This window comes from Rhinatrema bivittatum, chromosome 2, assembly GCF_901001135.1.
Source record: "Rhinatrema bivittatum chromosome 2, aRhiBiv1.1, whole genome shotgun sequence".
Lineage (NCBI taxonomy): Eukaryota > Metazoa > Chordata > Amphibia > Gymnophiona > Rhinatrematidae > Rhinatrema > Rhinatrema bivittatum.
Window position 1 is genome coordinate 426,636,877 of NC_042616.1, and position 21,624 is coordinate 426,658,500.

At 50.8% G+C, this 21,624-nt stretch overlaps 1 protein-coding gene across 1 annotated transcript in view; it reads left to right on the plus strand.

Moving 5' to 3' along the window:
- The window catches only part of MEI1 (meiotic double-stranded break formation protein 1), an 888,987-nt gene that overhangs the window by 551,838 nt on the left and 315,525 nt on the right, over nt 1-21,624 (plus strand). Inside the window, exons 16-17 of the mRNA XM_029587121.1 lie at nt 9,904-9,964; nt 21,356-21,450. Coding sequence (XP_029442981.1) covers nt 9,904-9,964; nt 21,356-21,450 — 156 coding nt within the window. The remainder of the gene's footprint in view (nt 1-9,903; nt 9,965-21,355; nt 21,451-21,624) is intronic.

The following is a 21,624-nucleotide window of genomic DNA, read 5'->3' on the forward strand; positions in this document are numbered from 1 at the left end:
GGATGTTCTCAAGGTCCGGAAGGTGGATGCGGCAGTGTCAGCAGTCCTAACAAAACCACTATCCCGGTTGCTGGGGCTTCCACTCTGAAGGACGTTCAGGATCGGAAGTTGGAGGTTAACCTCAAGGGTGCCTTTGAGGTCCTGGGGCTCGGCATAAGAGCTGCGGTATGTGCAAGTCTGATGCAGTGGGCCTGTTTGTGTTGGATACAGAAGCCGCAGGAGCAGTCAGCCTCCGGGACTCTCTCTCCAGTCCAGGCGGCTCTCCTGGAGGCCAGGGTAGCCTATGGCGCGGATGCCTTGTAAAGACTTGGTGAGAACCACAGTCCGCGCTATGGTGTCGTTATTGGCAGCCAGACATCACTTGTGGCTATGCAACTGGTCAGCGGATCTATCATCAAAAGCGCAGCACTGTAACCTGCCCTTTCAGGGAAAGCTGCTGTTTGGGGAGGAACTTGATTGCCTGATGAAGTCGCTGGGAGAGACGAAGGGCAATGGGTTGCCTGAAGATAGGAAGTCTGGGTGGAAGCCTTTCTCCTCTAGACCTCGCTTTCAGGACTCAAGGCATTTTCGTCTGGCGAGGTCCTCGGGTGCCTCGGCCCCAAGACAGTCCTCACACAGACAACAGTCCTTTCAGGGCTATGGAAGGTCTTCGAGAGGCGGAGCCACCCAGGGAGCGGGTGGCAGTAAGTCTTCCCAATGAGATTCGGCAGATCAACTCCTCATCTCTCGTAATCGGAGGCAGGCTGGCCCGGTTTTACGGGGAGTGGACCAAGATCACATCCAACCGGTGGGTTTTGAGCATGGTGAGAGACGACTATGCCTTAGAATTTTCTCACCCTTTGCGGTTGGTCTTTCTGGAGTCGCGTTATCTTTCCCGCAGCAAGCTGTTGAGAGGACGGCCTCTATAGGTCTTGCATTCTGTTACACTCCGGGTGTTTTAGTGTGCCCATGGGCCTCAGCCCGACCCCAGATGGATCCAGGATCGAACCAAGGGTTGACGGCGTATTCCACCATAGCTAACGGTCTGACCCTCTGCCAGGCCTGCAAGCTCCCAAGGCCAACAACAGATGATGTTGGAATGTGAATGGTCCTCCGACCATTCCGAGCCCTTTCGGACCTGCTGCATGGAACAGCATGGAGCAGCAGGCCTGGCCTGAGGTCGAGGGCAGACGGGCCTTGACACGAAGACATGACTGCAGACTCGATGCAACGGCATCGCGGACGAAGACTTGACACCAAAGCTGATGCGAAGACATCACGGACCAATGGTCGATGCGATGGCATCCCGGACCAGGGTCAATGCGACGACATCAGGAACAAGACATGATACTAAGAGTGATGCAACGGCATCCAGGATGAAACGAGGAATGACGAAGTCCAGACGAGACAAGAAGCTGGGCGGAAGGACATTAGCACTGTCTCTCAGGGCGCCCTACTCAGGCCACCGACGGGACTGAGTTGTGGACCACCCTGTCCCACTGCGCGCCCTACACAGCCCAAGGAGGCTGGTCACGGACCACGCTGGGAGTGAGACAAGCGCAGGGAAGGATCCAGTCGAAGCAGAACTCCAACAACGGAGCCGATGTCGTCCGAAGCTCCACCAACGGCTGGCAGGACATGATGGCTCAGGAGCACAGGACACCAATCCACCTGTAGGCTAGTCCACGCTTGGGCAAGACATCATCTGAGGGACCCCCGGCCTAACAGGTACCAGAAGGCTCAAGAGCGCTGAAGACGAAGACACAGGAGCAAGACATCAAGGAACCTGGAACAACAGGAAGCAGAGGATCAAAGCGAGACACCAGGACACCTGGACAGGGACCTCAGGCAACGAAGACATAACTTGACATGGCGAGACGACAAGAACTCCATGGAGAAGATAAAGAAGCATTACAGCACACACAAAGCAAATTTCAAATATTAAAGGCGGCATAATGTGTATATGTACATTTATATGCATACTTTCTAAAATCCACCCCCTGGAAAATCAAAAGTATGCATGTGCAGCCCCTTTCTAGTATTTATCTTGGAAGTTAGGGTTCACACTTGGTCCAGGGCTAAGTCCTCACACAGCCCTTGGAGCCCGGGGCATGGATTCTCCAATAAGGGGAGAGGAGAATAGACCTCCATGCATAGGGGGTCATTTTTGCTGTGGGTGCTATCTCAGTGGGTGTAAGTCGAATAGGTGTAGGTACCAGAATAAACAGGCTGGACATTCTAGATTGGTGCTCCAAAATTAAATTTTACTGCTGCATATCTTCCACTGTAATTAACTGGAAATATGCACATTTATTGCTTTGCAACCATGTCCAGTCTCAAATTTTCAAAACTTCTCTTTAACTTAGAGTCACAGGGCATAGAAAAGTAAAAATCCCAGGTGGACACGGTTCTCCTGGATGTGGGCAGAATTCCCTTTCCAAAAAATACCTGAGGTGTGATTGTTTTCAAGACTATTCAACTCTCTCAACTTCTCTTTTCCCAGTGTGAAGAGTCTGGTGGAGGTCTCCAGATGAAAAAACAGCTTTTACTCACAGATGTTTTCCTTTCCAGATGTTCCAGTACCTTTGGATGAAGAGAGTCTCTCGTAGATTAGCAGGGGAAACCTCCTCTTTTCTGCATTTTTGGGCAGGAAGGGTGATGGCAAGCTTCCTCCTGAAGCAAAAGACAAACTATCTCCACAAAAATACTCAGCCACTCAAAACAGAATCATCACTCTATCCACTGGGTGCAAGAGGAAACTGCAGGCCTTCTTTCATGTCCTTTTTAGAGACAGGGGGATTTTCCTGGTGGGGCCGCTTGGCAATAGTGATCATAATATGATCAAATTTGATTTAATGATTGGAAGAGGAACAGTGTGCAAATCCAAGGCTCTCGTGCTAAACTTTCAAAAGGGAAACTTTGATAAAATTTATTTATTTATTTTAACATTTTTATATACGGGTATCCGTTTACACATCGTACCGGTTTACATGGAACAAAAAGGACAAGCCAAAACGAGGCATATCTTTTACATGTAACAGAAAACAGTTAATAAAATAACAGGTTAACATTAATGGAAACTTTAGTTAAGGATTTAAACAAGGAAGATCATAAATAGACAATGAACGGTTAAAATGAGTTAAAATGAGAAAAATTGTTAGAAAAACTGAAAGGAGCAGCTACAAAAGTAAAAAATGTCCAAGAGGCATGGTCATTGTTAAAAAATACCATTCTAGAAGCACAGTCTAGATGTATTCTGCCTCTGGACTCTCTGCCTATACTCCAAGTCCCGAGGTCCCAGTGCCCTACGGGCTCCTCCTGGGGAGTTCCTGGTTCCCGGGTGAACACCTCCTGCCTGTGGCTCCGCCTCCCGGCCTACCCTGTCACCCTAGGTAGGCCGGCCCAAGGGTCCACTACCTCGCCAGCAGTGTCTGACTGCAACAGTTTGCAAGGCCATGGACTCAGCGGAGGCCCCAAGCCTGCAGGCCATTCCAGGGATGGCACAACGCCTCCAGCAGCAACAGCACTGTATCGACACACTCGCTGCTACCGTGGAACAGCTGGTCTCCCGTCTGGAGGTCTCTCCTCCGGAACCGCCTCCAGCCCCTCTCCCGGCACCAGCACCCAGTTCAGCTTCAGTGACTCAGTTACCCACGCCTACCTGGTATGCCGGAGATATCAAGACATGCCGTGGCTTTTTAAATCAGTGCTACGTGCGTTTTGCTGTCCTGCCTGCGCAGTTTCCCTCGGACGCAGTTAAAGTAGCGTATATATTCTCGCTATTGGATGGTAAGGCCCTCGACTGGGCTTCACCCATGTGAGAGCGTCAGGATCCCTTGCTACAGAATCTACAGGAATTTGTCCTCAACTTCCGCCTCGCTTTTGATGATCCTGCACGCCAGACCACAGCGGCCTCGGAGCTCTTGCACCTCAGGCGAGGGACATGCCCGGTGGCCAATTACACCATAGACTTTCGCACGCTGGCCATGGAAGTTGGTTGGCGAGATGACTGCCTTAGGGGAATCTTCCTGGAGGGACTTGCTAGTCGCATCAAGGATGAGTTAGCAGGTCGGGACCTCCCGGAGGACTTAAATGACTTGATTGACATCGCGGGCAGGGTGGATCGTCATCTTCAGCAGCGGGATGAGACTCGCTCCTATCGCAAGGCATCACCACAGTCGTCCACTGCCTCCAGAACCCTGGCTCCTAAGGTTCTCCCGGCCTCTGTCAGCAGTGAGGAACCCATGCAATTGGGTAGATCCCCACTGACCCCTGAGGAAAGGAGGAGATGCCGCTCGCTAGGCCTTTGCCTCTACTGCGGAGGCAAGGGGCACTTCCTCGCCAATTGCCCAGAATGTCCGGGAAACGATCGTGCCTAGGTTATACCGAGGAGCTACACCTAGGCTCTACAGGATCAGCTCCTCTATGTACCTTGCCAGTAACTCTGAAATACCCCGGTGGGGAACTCCAGATCTGCGCCTTCATCGATTCTGGTGCTGAGGGGAATTTCATTGTGGCCGACCTGGTGAATCAGCTATCTCTCCCCACGCTACAGAAGGTTCCTCCTCTGCGGATTTCTTCAATACGGGGCACCCTGCTCCCTGGTGTCATCACCTGCTCCACGGCCCCCTTGACTCTCCAAACAGGCCTGTTCCATTCAGAGGAAATCTCCCTGCTAGTCCTGGAGCGAGCTGTGCATCCCTTGGTTCTTGGACTACCCTGGTTGCAACAACATTTGCCTGTAATACAGTGGGATAACTTTCAGCTGACCCGTTGGAGTCCCTTTTGTTTTGAACATTGCTTGCGTCTCCCACGGCCACTGAAACCCTTGCACCTCTGCTCCTCGCTTCTGCTGCCTGAGTCATATCAGGGCTTTGCTGACGTCTTTTCCAAAGAGATGGCTGAAATACTCCCTCAACACCAGCCTTTTGATTGCCCAATTGACTTGTTGCCGGGCACCACACCTCCTCGTGGCCGGGTGTACCCCTTGTCTTTGCCCGAGACTACTGCCATGTCCCAATATGTGACTGAGAACCTTGCCAAGGGCTTCATTCGCCCTTCTCGCTCGCCTGCCGGAGCCGGTTTCTTCTTCGTGGCCAAGAAGGATGGCTCCCTCCGTCCATGTATAGACTATCGTGGCTTGAATGCCATCACTAAGCGAGACCGGTATCCGCTTCCTTTGATCCCTGAGCTCTTGGACCGCCTTCAGGGAGCACGTATCTTCACCAAACTAGACCTCCGAGGGGCCTATAACCTCATCCGCATTCGCCCCGGGGATGAGTGGAAGACGGCCTTTAATACCAGGGATGGGCATTACGAGTACCTGGTAATGTCTTTTGGACTCTGCAACGCCCCAGCCGTCTTCCAGAACCTCATGAACGAAGTTCTACGCGACATGCTCCAGTCGCATGTCATCGTCTATCTCGATGACGTGCTCATCTTCTCCAAGGATCTGAAGACACACCGTCGCTACGTCGCACAAGTCCTGCAGGCTCTCCGAGACAACCACTTGTACGCCAAGCTTGAAAAATGCGTTTTTGAGGCTGAGGCTCTGCCCTTCCTCGGGTACATCATCTCCTCCACAGGATTCCGAATGGACCCCGAAAAAGTAGCTGCCATAACTAGGTGGCCTCAACCCAAGGGTCTCAAGGCCCTCCAGAGATTCCTAGGCTTCGCTAACTTTTACAGACATTTTATTCCTCAATACTCGCACCGAGTCGCTCCTCTTACGGCCCTGACCCGCAAGGGAGCCGACGCCAAGAACTGGCCTGACGCTGCAGTTGCAGCCTTCACCGACTTAAAGGAAGCATTCCTCTCAGACATCTGCCTCCGTCACCCAGATCCCGCCAGACCTTTTATTGTCGAGGTCGACGCTTCTAGCATTGCCGTCGGAGCAGTCCTCAGTCAACACTCCGACTCCGGACAGCTCCTGCCATGTTCCTACTTCTCCAGGAAGTTTTCCCCCGCCAAGATTAATTACTCCATTGGCGATAAGGAGCTGCTGGTGATCAAACTCGCCTTTGAAGAATGGAGGCAATGGCTCGAGGGGGCCCGACACACGACCACTGTGTATACAGACCACAAAAACTTGGAGTTTCTGTCTCAGGCTCAACGACTAAACCCTCGCCAAGCCCGCTGGGCCCTTTTTTTCAGTCGCTTTGATTTTGTCTTACAATACCGGCCGGCGGCCAAGAATCTCCGAGCTGATACTCTCTCCCGAACTTCCTTTTCCGAGGAAGACCAAGAACCTCCTCAGTATATCCTCGACCCTAGTAAGGTTCGCCTGTCCGCCCTGATGGTCCTCTCCCAAGATAGGACCGTGGTTCCTCGACGAGATCGCTTAAAGGCATTACGCTGGGCTCATGACTCCCTCACTGGAGGGCACGCAGGACGCGAGAGAACCCTGGAACTCATCAACCGCTTCTACTGGTGGCCCAATATCTGACAAGATGTGCGCACTTACGTGAGTTCCTGTCCCACCTGCGCCCGTCAAAAACCCAGTCCTGGTTCCCCGTGCGGTCTCTTACAGCCTCTGCCGGTTCCCACAGAGCCCTGGACCCATCTCGCTACAGACTTCATGGTGGACTTGCCCCCGTCTCGCGGTCAAACGGTTATCTGGGTTACCGTCGACCGCTTCTCTAAGATGGTGCACCTAGTCCCGCTGTCCAAGTTACCCTCTGCACCCGAACTAGCTCTCCTCTTTGCCCAGCATATTTTTAGGCTACACGGCCTTCCGCAGGACATTGTGTCCGACCGGGGACCCCAGTTTGTTGCACGCTATTGGAGGGCTCTCTGTAAGTGCTTCAAGGTAAAGCTCAGCTTCTCTACAGCTTTCCACCCACAGCGTAACGGACAGTCCGAAAGGATGAATCGGTCTCTGAAAACCTATCTTCGAGCCTTCACCAATGAAAAACAAGACAACTGGTCGGAGCTACTGCCCTGGGCCGAGTTTGCCTATAACAATCAAGCTCATGCAGCCACCGGGCTATCACCATTCCAGCTAGTCTACGGAAAACAGCTGAGACCTCCACTTCCTCTCGCTATCCCCAGCGCCTCACCAGCCGCCCAGTTGTCGGTACGCCAGCTACAGACATTGTGGCAGAAGACCCAGAACAAGCTACTCCGCTCAGCCGCTTCCGCCAAACAGGCGGCCGACCGCCACCGACGACCAGCTCCTACCTACCAGCCAGGAGACCGGGTCTGGCTTAGCACCAAAAACATCCGTCTTCGCCTCCCCTCACGAAGATTTGCGCCCAGATTCTGTGGGCCATTTCAGGTCGCCGAGAGAGTGGGGTTAGTGTCGTATCGGCTGAGGCTGCCATCCTCACTTCGAGACCACAATGTCTTCCACGTATCCTTGCTTAAGCCCGTAGTCCTCTCCTGCTATCACCGCAAACCTCCGGATTCTTCATCAACCACCATCGACAAAGACCCCACCTACCAGGTACGCAAGTTCCTGGACGGTCGCTTCTACAACCGCAGGTGGGAGTATCTACTCGCATGGGAAGGTTGCGGTGATGAGGACAACACCTGGGAACCCAGCCGCAACATTTTGGACAAATCAGTGTTGCAGCAGTTCCATCAGGACCACCCAGAGAAGCCCGGTCCTCTCAAGAGGGGCCGTAAAGGGGGGGGGGGGGGTACTGTTGCGGTCTCCACCGCTTCCCCCTGCTTAGGGCTCAACCCTGCCTACCTCCGCTTCAGGAATCGCCGCGTTCCACCCGCTCTGGACCCCGGGGGCTTCTCTCACTCCACGTGGCGGCCGCCATCACGTGCCTGCTTCTCCTCCGTCTCGCGTGCTCAACTCCCGGAAGCCTGGCCCCGCCCGTGCTGCTGACGTCACGCCTAAGTCCCGATATAACCGGCGCTCAAACTCTCTCTCATTGCCTTGCAACGAGGTTCACAACTGCATAGTTGTTTTTAGTTGCGTTCCTGGTGATCTCCACGTTTCCTGCTTCTGACTCCGGCTTGCTTCCGACTCCGCTTCAGCCTGCTGCCTGCCTCTGACCCCGGTTTGCTTCCGACTCAGCTTCAGCCTGCTGCCTGCCTCTGACCCCGGCTTGCTTTCGACTCCGCTTCAGCCTGCAGCCAGCCTCTGAACTTAACCTGCTTCAGCTCCGGTTTGCTACAGACTCCGCTTCAGCTCACAGCCTGCTTCAGCTCCAGGTTTGCTACAGACCCCGCTTCAGCTTACAGCCTGCTTCAGCTCCGGGTTGCTACAGACTTTGCTTCAGCTTACAGCCTGCTTCAGCTCCGGTTTGCTACAGACTCCGCTTCAGCCTACCGTCTGCTCCAGCTCCGGTTTGCTACAGACTCCGCTTCAGCTTACAGCCTGCTTCAGCCTCCGGTTTGCTACAGACTCCGCTGCCGCCCGCTGCCCTGTCTTCAGCTGGCCCTCGGCCCTGTGCAGCCGGTTCCCTGCTTCCCGGGTACCTTGGACTTCCGATCCTTCCTGTTTACTCTGGTCCCGGCCTAAGCCCATCTCTGTCTCTGGACTCTTTGCCTATACTCCAAGTCCCGAGGTCCCAGTGCCCTATGGGCTCCTCCTGGGGGGTTCCTGGTTCCCGGGTGAACACCTCCTGCCTGTGGCTCCGCCTCCCGGCCTACCCTGTCACCCTAGGTAGGCCGGCCCAAGGGTCCACTACCTCGCCAGCAGTGTCCGACTGCAACAAATGGTACATGGCCTCTGCCCAAGACCATCACTGCAATGACCATGTAGGAACAGGGTGAAGTTGAGAATGAAGGCTCCTGACAATAGGATCCTATTCTGATTGAACTGGAGGCACATAAGGAGCAGGAAAAAACTGCCAGGTCAAAAAAAAAAAGAAGAGGAACAGATTCTGCTTCAGATTATTACAAAAACTTAAACTGAAAATGTAACTTGTATGAACAGAACCTAATTACGAATGTTCTGGATTAGCATGAAGCAGAAGCAGCTTATAATACATTCTGGGGTAGATTTTCAAATAGCGCGATTTGGCGTACTTTTGTTGGCGCATCAGGCGCAAACAAAAGTACGCTGGATTTTAGTAGATACGCGCGTAGCCGCTAAAATCCGGGATCGGCGCGCGCAAGGCTATCGATTCCGTATAGCCGGTGCGCGCCGAGCTGCGCAGCCTACCTCCGTTCCCTCCGAGGCCGCTCCGAAATCGGAGCGGCCTCGGAGGGAACTTTCTTTTGCCCTCCCCTCACCTTCCCCTCCCTTCCCCTACCTAACCCACCCGCCCGGCCCTGTCTAAACCCCCCCCCCCCTTACCTTTGTCGGGGGATTTACGCCTCCCGGAGGGAGACATAAATCCCCGCGCGCCAGCGGGCCGCTAGTGCGCCGGGACGCGACCTGGGGGCGGGTCCGGAGGGCGCAGCCACACCCCCGTACCGCCCCGGGCCGTAACCATGCCCCCGGGCTTGCCCCCGAAACGCTACGTCCCGCCCCGAAAACGCCGCACGGATCGGGCCCGCCCCCCGACACGCCCCCGACATGCCCCCCTCGGAAAACCCTGGGACTTACGCGAGTCCCGGGGTCTGCGCGCGCCGGTAGGCCTATTGAACATAGGCGCTCCGGCGCGCAGGGCCCTGCTCGCCTAAATCCGGGCGGATTTAGGCGAGCAGGGCTCTGAAAATCCGCCCCTCTGTGCATACAGGAAAATTCCCAAAAATCTCACAATACCTTGTCTACTGCCATTCTACTTGAACCAAATGTCAAATTAGTTCGCTTTTTGCTAAATAATGCTAAGTAATATGAAACTCATTCACTGCCATTGTGGTTCCTCAAAACATCCACAGTATGTCACTGTTTATCAAATATTACAAACAGACATCATTACAGTTCCAAATAAACCACCAAAACATTTAAGGAAATCTGTAGAAGGATGTGTGAGGAAAATGCATATTTTAATGTAATTTATGATCTATCTTTATTTACAGCATTTGCTTCATTTATTCGACTGACACTAGAAGTGAAATTCTTGTTCTGCGCTGGTCAAAGGTAGGAAATTCTCAAATTAAAGACTGACTGGACTTTTTCAAACTTGTTTCTAAAGAGCTGTTTCATGGTCATACTGCTTTTTACACAGCTAGATATGGGGGGGGGGGGGGGGGTGATATTCAATTGGCAGATAGCCGGATAAGTGGACGGGTAGTGGGCAGATCGGGTGGTGCTGCTTAGCCAGATAACTTATCTGGTTAAATAGCTAAATTAGAACTTAGCTGCATAAATTATATGGCTAAATCTAGACCTGCTATCGAGCATGTCTAGATTTAGCCATATAACACTTATCTGGCTAAGTCCCGCTAGTATGAGTATATTCAGTGGCATATCCTTGTAACTTAGCCAGATAAGTGTTATCTGGCTAAGTTACTTAGCCGACTGGCCTCTCAATATCTACCCCTGGGAATATTCCCTGTCTTAGGGTTCCTCCCCATGTCATCCTTTCGTTTTGACAAAAGCTAACCACAGAGTTGGTTTCTCTAATCATCTGTTATTTTTGCTCATATTCTTCTAAAGCCCTTCTCTGACTGATCCATTTCTTAGTTGGATCTCATTCCTTGATCCTGTTCACTGCTGACTGACAATTACCTTTTACTTTTTCTAGCCCCTATGGGGCCAGGTTCCCAGAAACAACTAAGACATGAACTAGAACAATCTAAAAAAGTAGTACAATACACATAGTACAGTTGGCTATTGTCCCTAGGCACAGATCCAGGTTTGGTGCCATGACACCTGCCCCCCCCCCCCCCAACAAATCTCTAAGATATTCAAAGTGCCACCGGACGTCTGCTCCAGTGGCGATCCTCAAAGCACACTGAGCATGCCGAATAAGCACTCAAGCACTGTCCCCTGCACGGAAGCCTAGAGGGGGTGGGGCCTGTAAGCACAGGTTTAGTTTCCATGCTCACTGTGCTTTAAGGATTGGTGCTGGAGCCAAGGTCTGTGGGGAGGAGGGTAGTAGTAAGTGGTGGCAGCAAGAGTGGTTCCTGACAAAGTCTGAGGCAGGATTGCAGGCATTCTCTTCCACCCTCAGGTTTTGCCACCCTAGGCACAGGCCTAGTAGATCTGTGTGTAAATCTGGGCCTGATCACACAGTGAATCTTGAAGCAACACTTCAGCCTAACCAAATCAAAAGTTTTGTTGAAGCAACACTTCAACCAAGGAACCAGACAAGGAACAGAGCATGGGGAAGGAAGAACACAAGGAAACAAAGCAGGAACACAGAGCAAGGCACAAGGCAAGAACACAACAAGAATAGCAACACGCACTGCAACTCAAGGGCACCAGGAGACCAGTTGCTAAGTCTCTGGCTGGTTGCAAGAGATTTCCTAATATACTTTTGGAAAATATGACATCATTCAGCACAACAGGAAGACTCAACTAGGAGACCTATAAAGGCAGTCCGGAGTTGGAGGAAGTTCTTTTTTTTTGTATAAAACATTTTTATTTGTGAATTGTTGCGGTCCCGGTCCGCAGCGCTTTCGACCAGGACCTTACCTTTTCCTCCAGGGCTCCGGGGCCAGGAGCCCCGCTCTGGTTCGCCGCTCCGTGGGCCTGGTACACGACGGCAACCTCCATGTCCAGGCGGGTCGACATGGCCTGTTCAGCGGTGGCGTCTCCATGAGGGAGACGCCGCCGAGTCGCTGAGCTCAGCCCTTCCCCTCCTAGGCGCGCGCGTGCAAGGAGGGTGAATTTAAAGGGCTTTTCCCGGCGGACCGCGGGCCGCCCCTCTCTGTGACGTTTGACGCCGGCAGAATCTTAAGGCTGGCGTCTGCTTCTATCAAATGCCTTGCAACAAGGTTACCTACCAGTACCTAGTTGCCGTGTGCTCCGGGCGCTTGCCTGCTTCCTCGTTGGATGCTTGTTCCTGTTATTCCTGTTCCAGTTCCAGGTTTGGGTTTTCTTCTCCAGCTCCAGTCCGGATCTTCCTCTCCTGCTCCAGCACCTGCTTCAGTTCCAGTCCCGGTACCTCGTCTTCAAGTTCCTGCTTTTGTTCCGGCTCCGGATCTTCCCTGCCTGTCCTGGTAATGCTGCTCTGGTTCCGACTTCAGCCTGTCTCCGACTCTTCTAGTTAGCTGCCTGCCTCGACCTCTGATCGTCTACCGGTTTGCTGTTCGCCTAAGTCCCAGCGGTTCGGACTCCTACGGGCTTCTCCCGGGGGAGTCTCGGACTTCCAGGGTGAAGTCATCTTCTTCAGTCACCTAAGTCCCAGCGGCTCGGATCCTCAAGGGCTTCTCCCGGGGGGATTCCAGCTTCCAGAGTGAAGATCGTTCTCCTCACTCTGCTAGTATCCGCCTCCCGGCCTGTGTCCCCTCCACGGAGACTTCTCTTCTCACCATCTACGCTCTCCGTCAGGCCGGCCCAAGGGTCCACCGAAAACCCTCACAGCAGTGAATAACAAATAACCAGTACAGTTTAACATCAAATTGAAAATAAAAATGTCACCATGTGTTACATGTTTCTGCCCCGAGTGATATCCCACCCCCCTCCCTCTACTGCCAGCCACGATAGACCAACTGATGGAAACTGTGGAAAATCCTATAGTTCCCATTACAGATCCATAGTTAGTATATCCGCCCGCATCTCAGTTCGCCTAGGGCAGTGGTCCCCAACCTTTTTTTGCACCAGGGACCGGCTTCAAGCAAGACCATTTTTCCATGGCCCGGCAGGGCGGGGCAGGGGCGGGGCTTTGGTCATATGAGGGCGGGGTTATGGAGGGGGTTGGATTTTAGTGCACACTTATCATTTAATTATGACATTTATAATGTGAATGTGACTCAACTCACCATAGGTTCTCACATGCGTGACACACTGACCCATGATCGTCACGGGGCTAGATGTAAAAGTACAGTTTGTATCCACGGGAACCCCCCTGACTCACAATAATGGATGTAAAGCAGAATTATGACATTCCCCATACAACTCACCCTACAAAAAGATATTCTGGTTCTGGTGACATCTCAGTAACAGTAACTCAAACTCCTTCTACTTCCAGGCTCAATAGCCCTACTTATGAAAAGACAGCAGTTTACCACCAATGCATGTCCTCTTGAGAAAACACAACAAATAAGACCGATACAAACGCTTACATGCTAGCAAAATATTTCATCTCGGTAACAGACACAGAACCGACCTAACATACTCCCAGGATCTGTAGTAATGCACATAAACTAATCTGCACTCAGATACACCTGTATTATGGAATACACTCAAACAGGAGCAACCCTATCTTTGAAAAGGCAACACTACAAATATTAAATCAGGTCCTAAAAACAAATACACCTCTTATTAGGAAAACAGAACTAGCAAGCAGCTATAGATCCCCACACAGAAATAATTGTAAAACTATACTAATAAGCAGAATAAATGTTTCAAAACAGCTATGAACAGAATAACATCCAACAATTAAAAACTCATAAAAACTATTAAACATTCTCCAAACACCAATAAAATATTTCAAAAAAGCAGACATCACACAATTAAAATGGCAGTCAAGAAAAATAAACTTAAAAAGCCACTTTTACTTACCCCCTCCAGCAGCTGTCCTACTCCCCTTCCCTGCAGGCCGTGGCACACACCAGAAGCAGCAGTAGAAGCTAAGCTCTATACTTGTGGTCCTCTTCCTTAGTGCCCATGACTCACACACACACCATTACCAGTCATGCCCCCATGACCAGTTTCTGTCTCTCACACACCAATCATCTCCCAAACAGTCTTTGACAAACACACCAGACACCTTCCTGAAACAGTTTCTCTCATGCCATACACACACACACACAGGCTTCCCACTCCCGTGTTTCTACTTACATATATGGGCTTCTCACTCTCATAATCACTTTCTCTGTCTCTCTCTCACACACACACTCACCAGTCTCTCACTCCCATGTTCTCTTTCAGCTATACAGGCTTCTCCCTCCCATGATGTGTCTCACACCCTCACCCAGGTTTTCTCACTCCCATGCTCACTCTTCACATGCACAGGCTTCTCATTCCCATAATCAATTTCTCTCTGTTACACACACACCAGTCTCTCTCATTTCCATGCTCACTCTCCACGTGCACAGGCTTCTCATTCCCTGAATCACATTCTCTCACATTCACCACAACCAGTCTTTTTCTCTCACACACAACCGGTCACCTTACCAAGCAGTCTCTCTCTCTCATGCATGCACACTCACCCAGGTTTCTCACTCCCATGCTTTCTTTCACATACACCCCCACAACACCAGGCTTCTTACGCCCATGCTTTCTCACATACCCAGACTTCTCACTTTCATGCTTTTTCCTCTCTCACACACACACACCACATCCAAGTCACCTCCCTGACTATGTCTCACACTCTCACATACACATCAGTCATCTCCCTGAGCAATCACTTTCATTGTCTCTCACATACACACACACACACACACACATCAGCTCTCTGACCAGTCAATCACACATGCTGGCTGCCTGCTTCTCTCTCTCACTCACTTCCTCTCCCCCCCCCCCCAGCACAAACGGTAGCTGCACCACCTCCTCCTCCAGCCCCGCAGGCCAAGAAAGAAGAATCCCATCGGCTGCGGGAGGCTCACGTTGCTGTCTCCTTTACCTATTATCAGCTGCTTCGATTGCTCGGGAGCCGATGCTGGCTGCTGCCGCCGCTGCTATTTTGTCATGCAGCACGGCTCTTTCTCCTTCCCGCGCATCCAGCGATTCACTTCCTGTTCCGGGTCAGAGGAACGGGGGGGGGGGGGGGGGGGGGGGGGGGGGAAGAAGAAAAGGCCAGCCGCGGATGCCACAGCTTTTTTTTTTTTTTTTTGCACCGCTGCCGTTCCCGCTGGGCTTGAACGTGCTGATAGCCCAGCGGCAACGGCAGCAGGGAAAGAAGAGCAGCGGGAGAGACCGGGAGTCGGCGCCTGCGGACCGGCAAAAAACTCCCACGGCCCGGTCCCGGTCCGCGGACCGGTGGTTGGGGACCCCTGGCCTAGGGGATAGATACCCAAGCCATACGATAGTCATGTAGATAATTGTTTTACCCTCAAATAGTTAATGCAGCCTTAGTTAGTCCTAGATGCTCGCCAATGAGCTGACACTCTCAAAAAGATATAATTGCGATGGAGAAGGTACAGAGAAGGACTACCAAAATGATAAGGGGAATGGAACAGCTCCCCTATGAGGAAAGACTAAAGAGGTTAGAACGTTTCAGCTTGGAGAAGAGATGGCTAAGGGGGGGATATGATAGAGATGTTTAAAATCATGAGAGGTCTAGAACGGGTAGATGTGAATCGGTTATTTACTCTTTCGGATAATAGAAAGACTAGGGGGCACTCCATGAAGTTAGCATGGGGCACATTTAAAACTAATCGGAGAAAGTTCTTTTTAATCAACGCACAATTAAAACTCTGGAATTTGTTGCCAGAGGATGTGGTTAGTGCAGTTAGTATAGCTGTGTTTAAAAAAGGATTGGACAAGTTCTTGGAGGAGAAGTCCATTACCTGCTATTAAGTTCACTTAGAGAATAGCCACTGCCATTAGCAATGATAACATGGAATAGACTTAGTTTTTGGGGTACTTGCCAGGTTCTTATGGCCTGGATTGGCCACTGTTGGAAACAGGATGCTGGACTTGATGGACCCTTGGTCTGACCCAGTATGGCATTTTTTTATGTTCTTCTTATGTTCTTATGTTCAAGGCAGGTGGACCTGGCGGTCTCAGGAACAGTGAAGAGAGTCTCAAAATGTAGCGCAAGGGTCAAAGCCAGGTTATCAGTCCAAGGGTGGTCAGCCAAAGCAAGGATCAGGTTCCGGAGGTCAGTCAGTATGTGATCAAGCAGGCAGAGGTTGGTTCTAGGCAGCAGACATAGAGTGTAGTCAAGCAGGCAGTGGTCAGTTCCAGGTGGCAGATGAAGAGAGTAGTCAGGTAGGCAAGTGGTCAGTTCCAGGCGACAGACGAAGAGAGTAGTCAGGCAGGACGAGGTCAGTACCAAGAGATCAGTCCGAGAAGGTACTACCTGGGTAGGGACACAGGGAGGACCACAGGACGCAGGAACACCGGTACACAGGAAAGGCAGGAACACTGGAACACAAGGAGATGCAGGAAACACTGGAACAGGCTGGAACACAGGAAGAAGCAGGAACATGAAGACAGCAGGAACACTCAGGAACGCAGCAAACTCGAGACACCGAGGTGTAGACGCCATTTGCCAAGGCGAGGTCCTGGGGCACAGGGCCCCGCTTATATTCCGAGGTTAGCTGACGTCATCGGGCTGCACCGTGGAGCTGGTTCCCGCCCTTGGCCCCTTAAAGGGCCGGGCGGTCCGCGCATGCGCCTAGGGGTGGGCCAGCGCCAGAGAAGACGCCGCGCTCCCTGCTTGGAGCTAGGCCTGATATGGAGGGCCTAAGAGACACCCACCGCGGGACGCCATGGACGGGCGGTGCTGGCAGTGGCAGCGGGAGAGGATGGCCCGGGACCCGCTAGCGCAGGAGCAAAGTGAGCAGGCGCGGGCCTAGCGCAGACAGGACAGTGCAACAGTACTCCTCCCTCTAGGCCTCCCCCTTCTTGGTCGGGGCTTGTTGGGATGAGCCTGGTGGAAGGCTCTCAACTGGTCCTTATCTAGGATGTGGTGGGATGGCTCTCACAAATTCTTTTCAGCCCCAAACCCTTCCCAGGCTAGGAGGTACTCCCATCTGCCTCGACGTCGACGGATGTCGAGGACCTCCCTTACCTGCTGGATGGCATCGGGTTCGGCGGCAACTTGAGGTGGAACTGGTGGACATCTGGAGGGCCACAAAAGCACGAGGGGCTTGAGGATTGACACTTGAAACGTATTGTGGATTCCCAAGCTCGGTGAAAGTCAAAGTTGGTAGGTGACTGCTCTGACACGATGGATGACGAGAAAAGGACCCACATACTTGGGTCCTAGGCATTGAGATGGAATCCGGAGGCGTTTATGTTTTGTGCTGAGCCACACCTGGCTCGGAAGGAAGATGGGGGCAGCACGGCAATGGGCATCAGTAATCTTTGAGGCACGTTCAGCCGCCTGACCCAGTCTCCGGGTAACTTGTTGCCAAAGCTGCTGGATAGACTGGGCCGTAGCTTGGGCTGCTGGAGATGGAACACTCAGAGGTATAGGAAGTGGCAGTCGGGGCTGCCGGCCGTATACTACGTGAAAGGGTGAGCTCCCGGTGGTGGTTGCAACATGGGTGTTGTGGGCGAACTCTGCTCACGGAAGGAGATCCGACCAATTGTCTTGCTGGTCATTTCTGAAAGACCGGAGGAATGTCTTAAGGGACATGCACTCGGCCTGTCCATTTGCCTGGGAGTGATAGGCTAATGTCAAATTGAGGGTGATGTTTAATTTTTGGCATAAAGACCTCCAGTACTTAGCGGCAAATTGGGGCGCCGCGGTCTGAAACAATCTCCTGAGGGAGTCCGTGGAGATGAAAAATGTGGGTCAGAAAGAGACGCCCCAATTCAGGAGAGGAAGGCAGACCAGGTAATGGGATGAAGTGGGCCATTTTTGAGAAGCGGTCTATAACAACCCAGATTACTGTATTCCCCTTAGAAGGAGGTAGTTTGACAATGAAGTCCATAGAAGGTTGGTCCAGGTTCTGTGGGTGCTGGAAGAGGCTGGAGAAGACCCCATGGATGTCCAATGGGCGTCTTCTGCTGAGCACATACATGGCAAGAATCGACATAGTCGCGAGAGTCTTTTACCCTACTGGGCCACCAGTAGTGTCTGCGTAGCATCTCTAAGGTTCGAGCCCAGCCAGGATGTCCGGCAAGCAGGGAGTCGTGAGCCCAGTGCAAGACTTGTTCTCGAAGATGGTGAGGGATCACGGTCTTACCAGGTGGGAACGGTATTCGTGGCAGCAAGGAAGATGCAAGCAGGGTCAATAATATGGAGCAACCTGTCAAGGTGTATCCTCAGGCTCCACTTAGCGCAAAAGGGTGTCTGCGTTGAAGGTTCTTTGTAGCTGTTAGTAGCGCAATTCAAAGTTGAACCAGGAGAAGAAAAGGGCCAACGGGCCTGCCGTACATTCAATAACTGGGCCTCCTTGAGGTGCTCCAGGTTTTTATAGTCAGTGTAGATGGTAAACTTGGGTTGGGCCCCCTTGAGCCAGGGTCGCCATTGTTGGAGGGCCAGCTTCACGGCCAGAAGTTCGCGGTCCCCAATGGTGTAATTGCAATCTGCTGGTGAAAACTTATGGGAATAAAAGGAGCACGGGATTAAGACTCCCTTCGAGGAATACTGACTCAGGACTGCCCCTGCGCCAATGGCGGATGCATCAACTTCTACCACAAAGGGGCGGTTCGGGTCCGGGTGACGGAGACAAGGGCCAGTATGGAATGCCTCCTTGAGAGTCTGGAAGGCAGCTTGAGCTTTAGGACTCCACTCTCGGAGGTTACAGCCTTTCCTGGTCATGGCGGTGAGTGGAGCCACTACGGTGAGTAATCAGCAATAAAGTGGCGATAATAGTTCATGAATCCCAGGAACCTTTGCAAGCTCAGAGACCGGCTGGCTGGGGCCAGTCTCGGATTCCTTGGAGTTTTCTCCGGGTCCATATTAAATCCTTGATTGGAGATTATGTAGCCCAGGAACGGAAGACTGAGACCTCTCAAAGAAACATTTTTTCAAGTTTGGCGTAGAGATGGTGATCTCTCAGTCACTGGAGAACAGTCTGGACGTGTGAACGGTGAGACTCCAAGTCTTTTGAAAATATTAAGATGTCGTCCAGGTAGACTACGTCAAAGGAGTATAAGAGATCTCGGAGGATCTCGTTTCATCATCCTCTGGAAAATAGGTGGGGGCATTACATAGCCTAAAGGGCATGACTACATACTCGTAGTGTCCATCTCTCATGTTAAACGCTGTCTTCCAAATATCTTCTGGTTGAATACGTACTAAGTTGTAGGCCCCGCATAGGTCTAACTTGGTGAATATCCGGGCTCCTTGGAGCTGATCGAACAACTCACTGATGAGTGAAAGTGGATAACGATCTTGTGAGTGACAGTGTTCAGGCCATGGTAATCGATACAGGGTCATAATGAACCGTCCTTCTTCTTTACAAAGAAGAATCCGGCCCCTTCCTGGGACGTGGACGGCCTGATGAAGCCTTTGGCCAGGTTTTCCTTGATGTAGGCCGACGTGGCCTGGGTCTCAGGAAGCGAGAGTGGATAGGTTCTTCCTTTGGGAGGCATGGTGCCTGGTAGGAGTTCAAAGGATATCCGCTTGCTACTTGGAGTATACATCCTCAAAGTCAGCGTAAGGTGTAGGAGTCCAGGAAGAGTGGCCCATGGTGGGAAAAGCCTGTGGCGCATTTTTGATGATGTCATTGTCACTTGCCTATAAAGGGCTGTTCAGCTACTTCAGTGTTGCCTCAGCAAAGTCTCCAGGTTCCTGTCTCATCCTGGTTCCTGTTTCAGTCTTGCTCAAGCAGTCTACCTGTTCCAATCTTCAGCTCCACTTCAGCCTTCAGCCTGTTCCAATCTTCAGCTCCACTTCAGTCTTTAGCCTCTTCCATCTTCAGTTCCGCTTCAGTCTGCAGTCCAGTGCCAAGTTGTCAGCCTTAGCTTTAGCCTTCTCAAGTCTTCAGCTTCAGCCTTGCTCTGTCAAGTCTTCAGCGCCAACTTTGGCTAGATCTAGACTTTTGGACTCTGTTGTAGTCTGGCCCGTGCTAAGACTCGCTCACCCGCTGTCCCACAAGCCTTAAGGCATAGTCACGGCAAAAGAAGCTGACTCTCACCTTATGTGCAACACCTCTAGCTTTAACATCATATTTTTTGTGGGAGTCTTCTGTGAGCTATAAATGGTCCCTGGAGCATACTCAATCTTCAGGCAGGTACCGAGAAGAGAGAGAATTTGTTTATGGGTCTCTGCTCAACAGTGCTGTGGAGCTTTGACTGTTTTGTGCCTTGTACCTAGAGGATTGTTCAGAAAGAGAAGGAGTTTGAGTTTTTATCTTGGTCAATCTTCTGAGGGATTGCTCAAGTAGAGAAGGATTATTTTTATAGTGAGAACTTTGGATTTGAGCAGTCTGGAAGAAAGGCCATCTCCCTGGGATCCAGAAGGGTTGAGTTACTGAGCTTTTGCCCAAGCTGCAAGGGAAAAACAAGGGTGAGAAGAATAAAAGATTCTTTCCAGTTCAGTGGAGTTTTGCTGAAAGTGGGTTGGAGTCTGAAGTTTCTGTTTGGATTTTTGAGAACTATTTTCACTTAAGAACTGTGTTTTTTTTGTATCTGAGGATTTTTCTAGTTTGTTTTTTTTTTACCTCATTTAGGTTGGAGTTCCATTCAAGTTACCCTGTTTTGCATCGGGAAGGACTTTTGGGGTACATATTCAAAGCCATTTAGACGGATAATGGGAAAGTTATCCATCTAAATGGCTTAGTTGCATTTTAAGATGCTCACCCAGCTAAATTCTAGTCAGATAACGAATTATCCATCTAGAATTTAGCTGGATAAGCTGGGTCATTCCTGGGGCGGGAGGTAGGTGTTCTGGGGAGGAGCTGAGTTAGCCAGTAGCTAACTCTAGACGTGCCAATGGGCACGTCTAAAGTTAGCTGGATGCCACATATCCGGCTAACTGTAACTTAGCTGGGTATATTCAGTGGTGTGGCTGCACTTGAATATTCTAGTTAAGTTAGCCAGATATGGGTATTCAGCTAACATAACTAGCACTTAGCTGAATATTTACTCCTTTGAGTATGGATGGTGGTGCAGAGGTGCAAAGACCAACTAAGAGGAACTCAATGGACAAGGAAACTATTATCTTTCTGATTCTTATCTTTTTTATACTGTTTCTTATTTTACCTTACTTGGCTGCATTCTTATTTTTAAACTGATGTAAATATTTTATTTTGAACATCATTTGGTGTTCCACTTGGACTGTGTTGGTTTCTTTTTTCTACTCTGCCCTTGCTGAATGGTTGGTGAATGGGCTGATTGTTTTGTTGCTTTCTTCCTCCTCGGTCCTTTTGTGGATTCTCCTATATCTTTTTAGAATTATCCAGCAGAATTGTGGGGTGTTTAAACTGTTGGACTACTGACCATGTGAAGGGCCCAGGAAGTTATCTTCCCACCCCCCACTGGACTCAAACTTGGTAAACCAAAGCGCTCTGGATGATGTCAGCAACACAATCAGGGATACAGTTATATGTGTTAATGAATGTGTTTATTTCAGTCTTGAGCCTTGGTCTTGATTTCTAAAACACACTGTGGACAGTGATAGATTTTAGCTTTGCACACCATGGGAGAAAAATGAAGCTATTTTCTTTTTTGATGAATTCATTTGAATCACTGCCTTAATAAGCAAAAACTTATAGAAAATGCATAGATAGGTTGTATTTTATGTAGGACAGTCTCTTTTTTTGTTCTTTTTCATGCGTCTTCCATTATTTTTTCTAGTAACCTGCTGTTGAACAGAGCCTGTTCTGACTTCTTGTGCAACATGTGCTCTGAAGTTTGGTTGTCTGTAGCAAGGACTGGGGAATCCCAACATGGTATGTGCCTCAATGGAAATCATCTGATCCTTATTAAAACAATATAGTAGTGAGTTTTCCAAAGGTTATCTGGCTAACTTCAGAACTTAACTGGATAAATCGTACTGGATAAACATTTTCTCTCTCTGACCAACTAAATTTGCACACACAAAAGGAACAGGGCCAGAGACATTC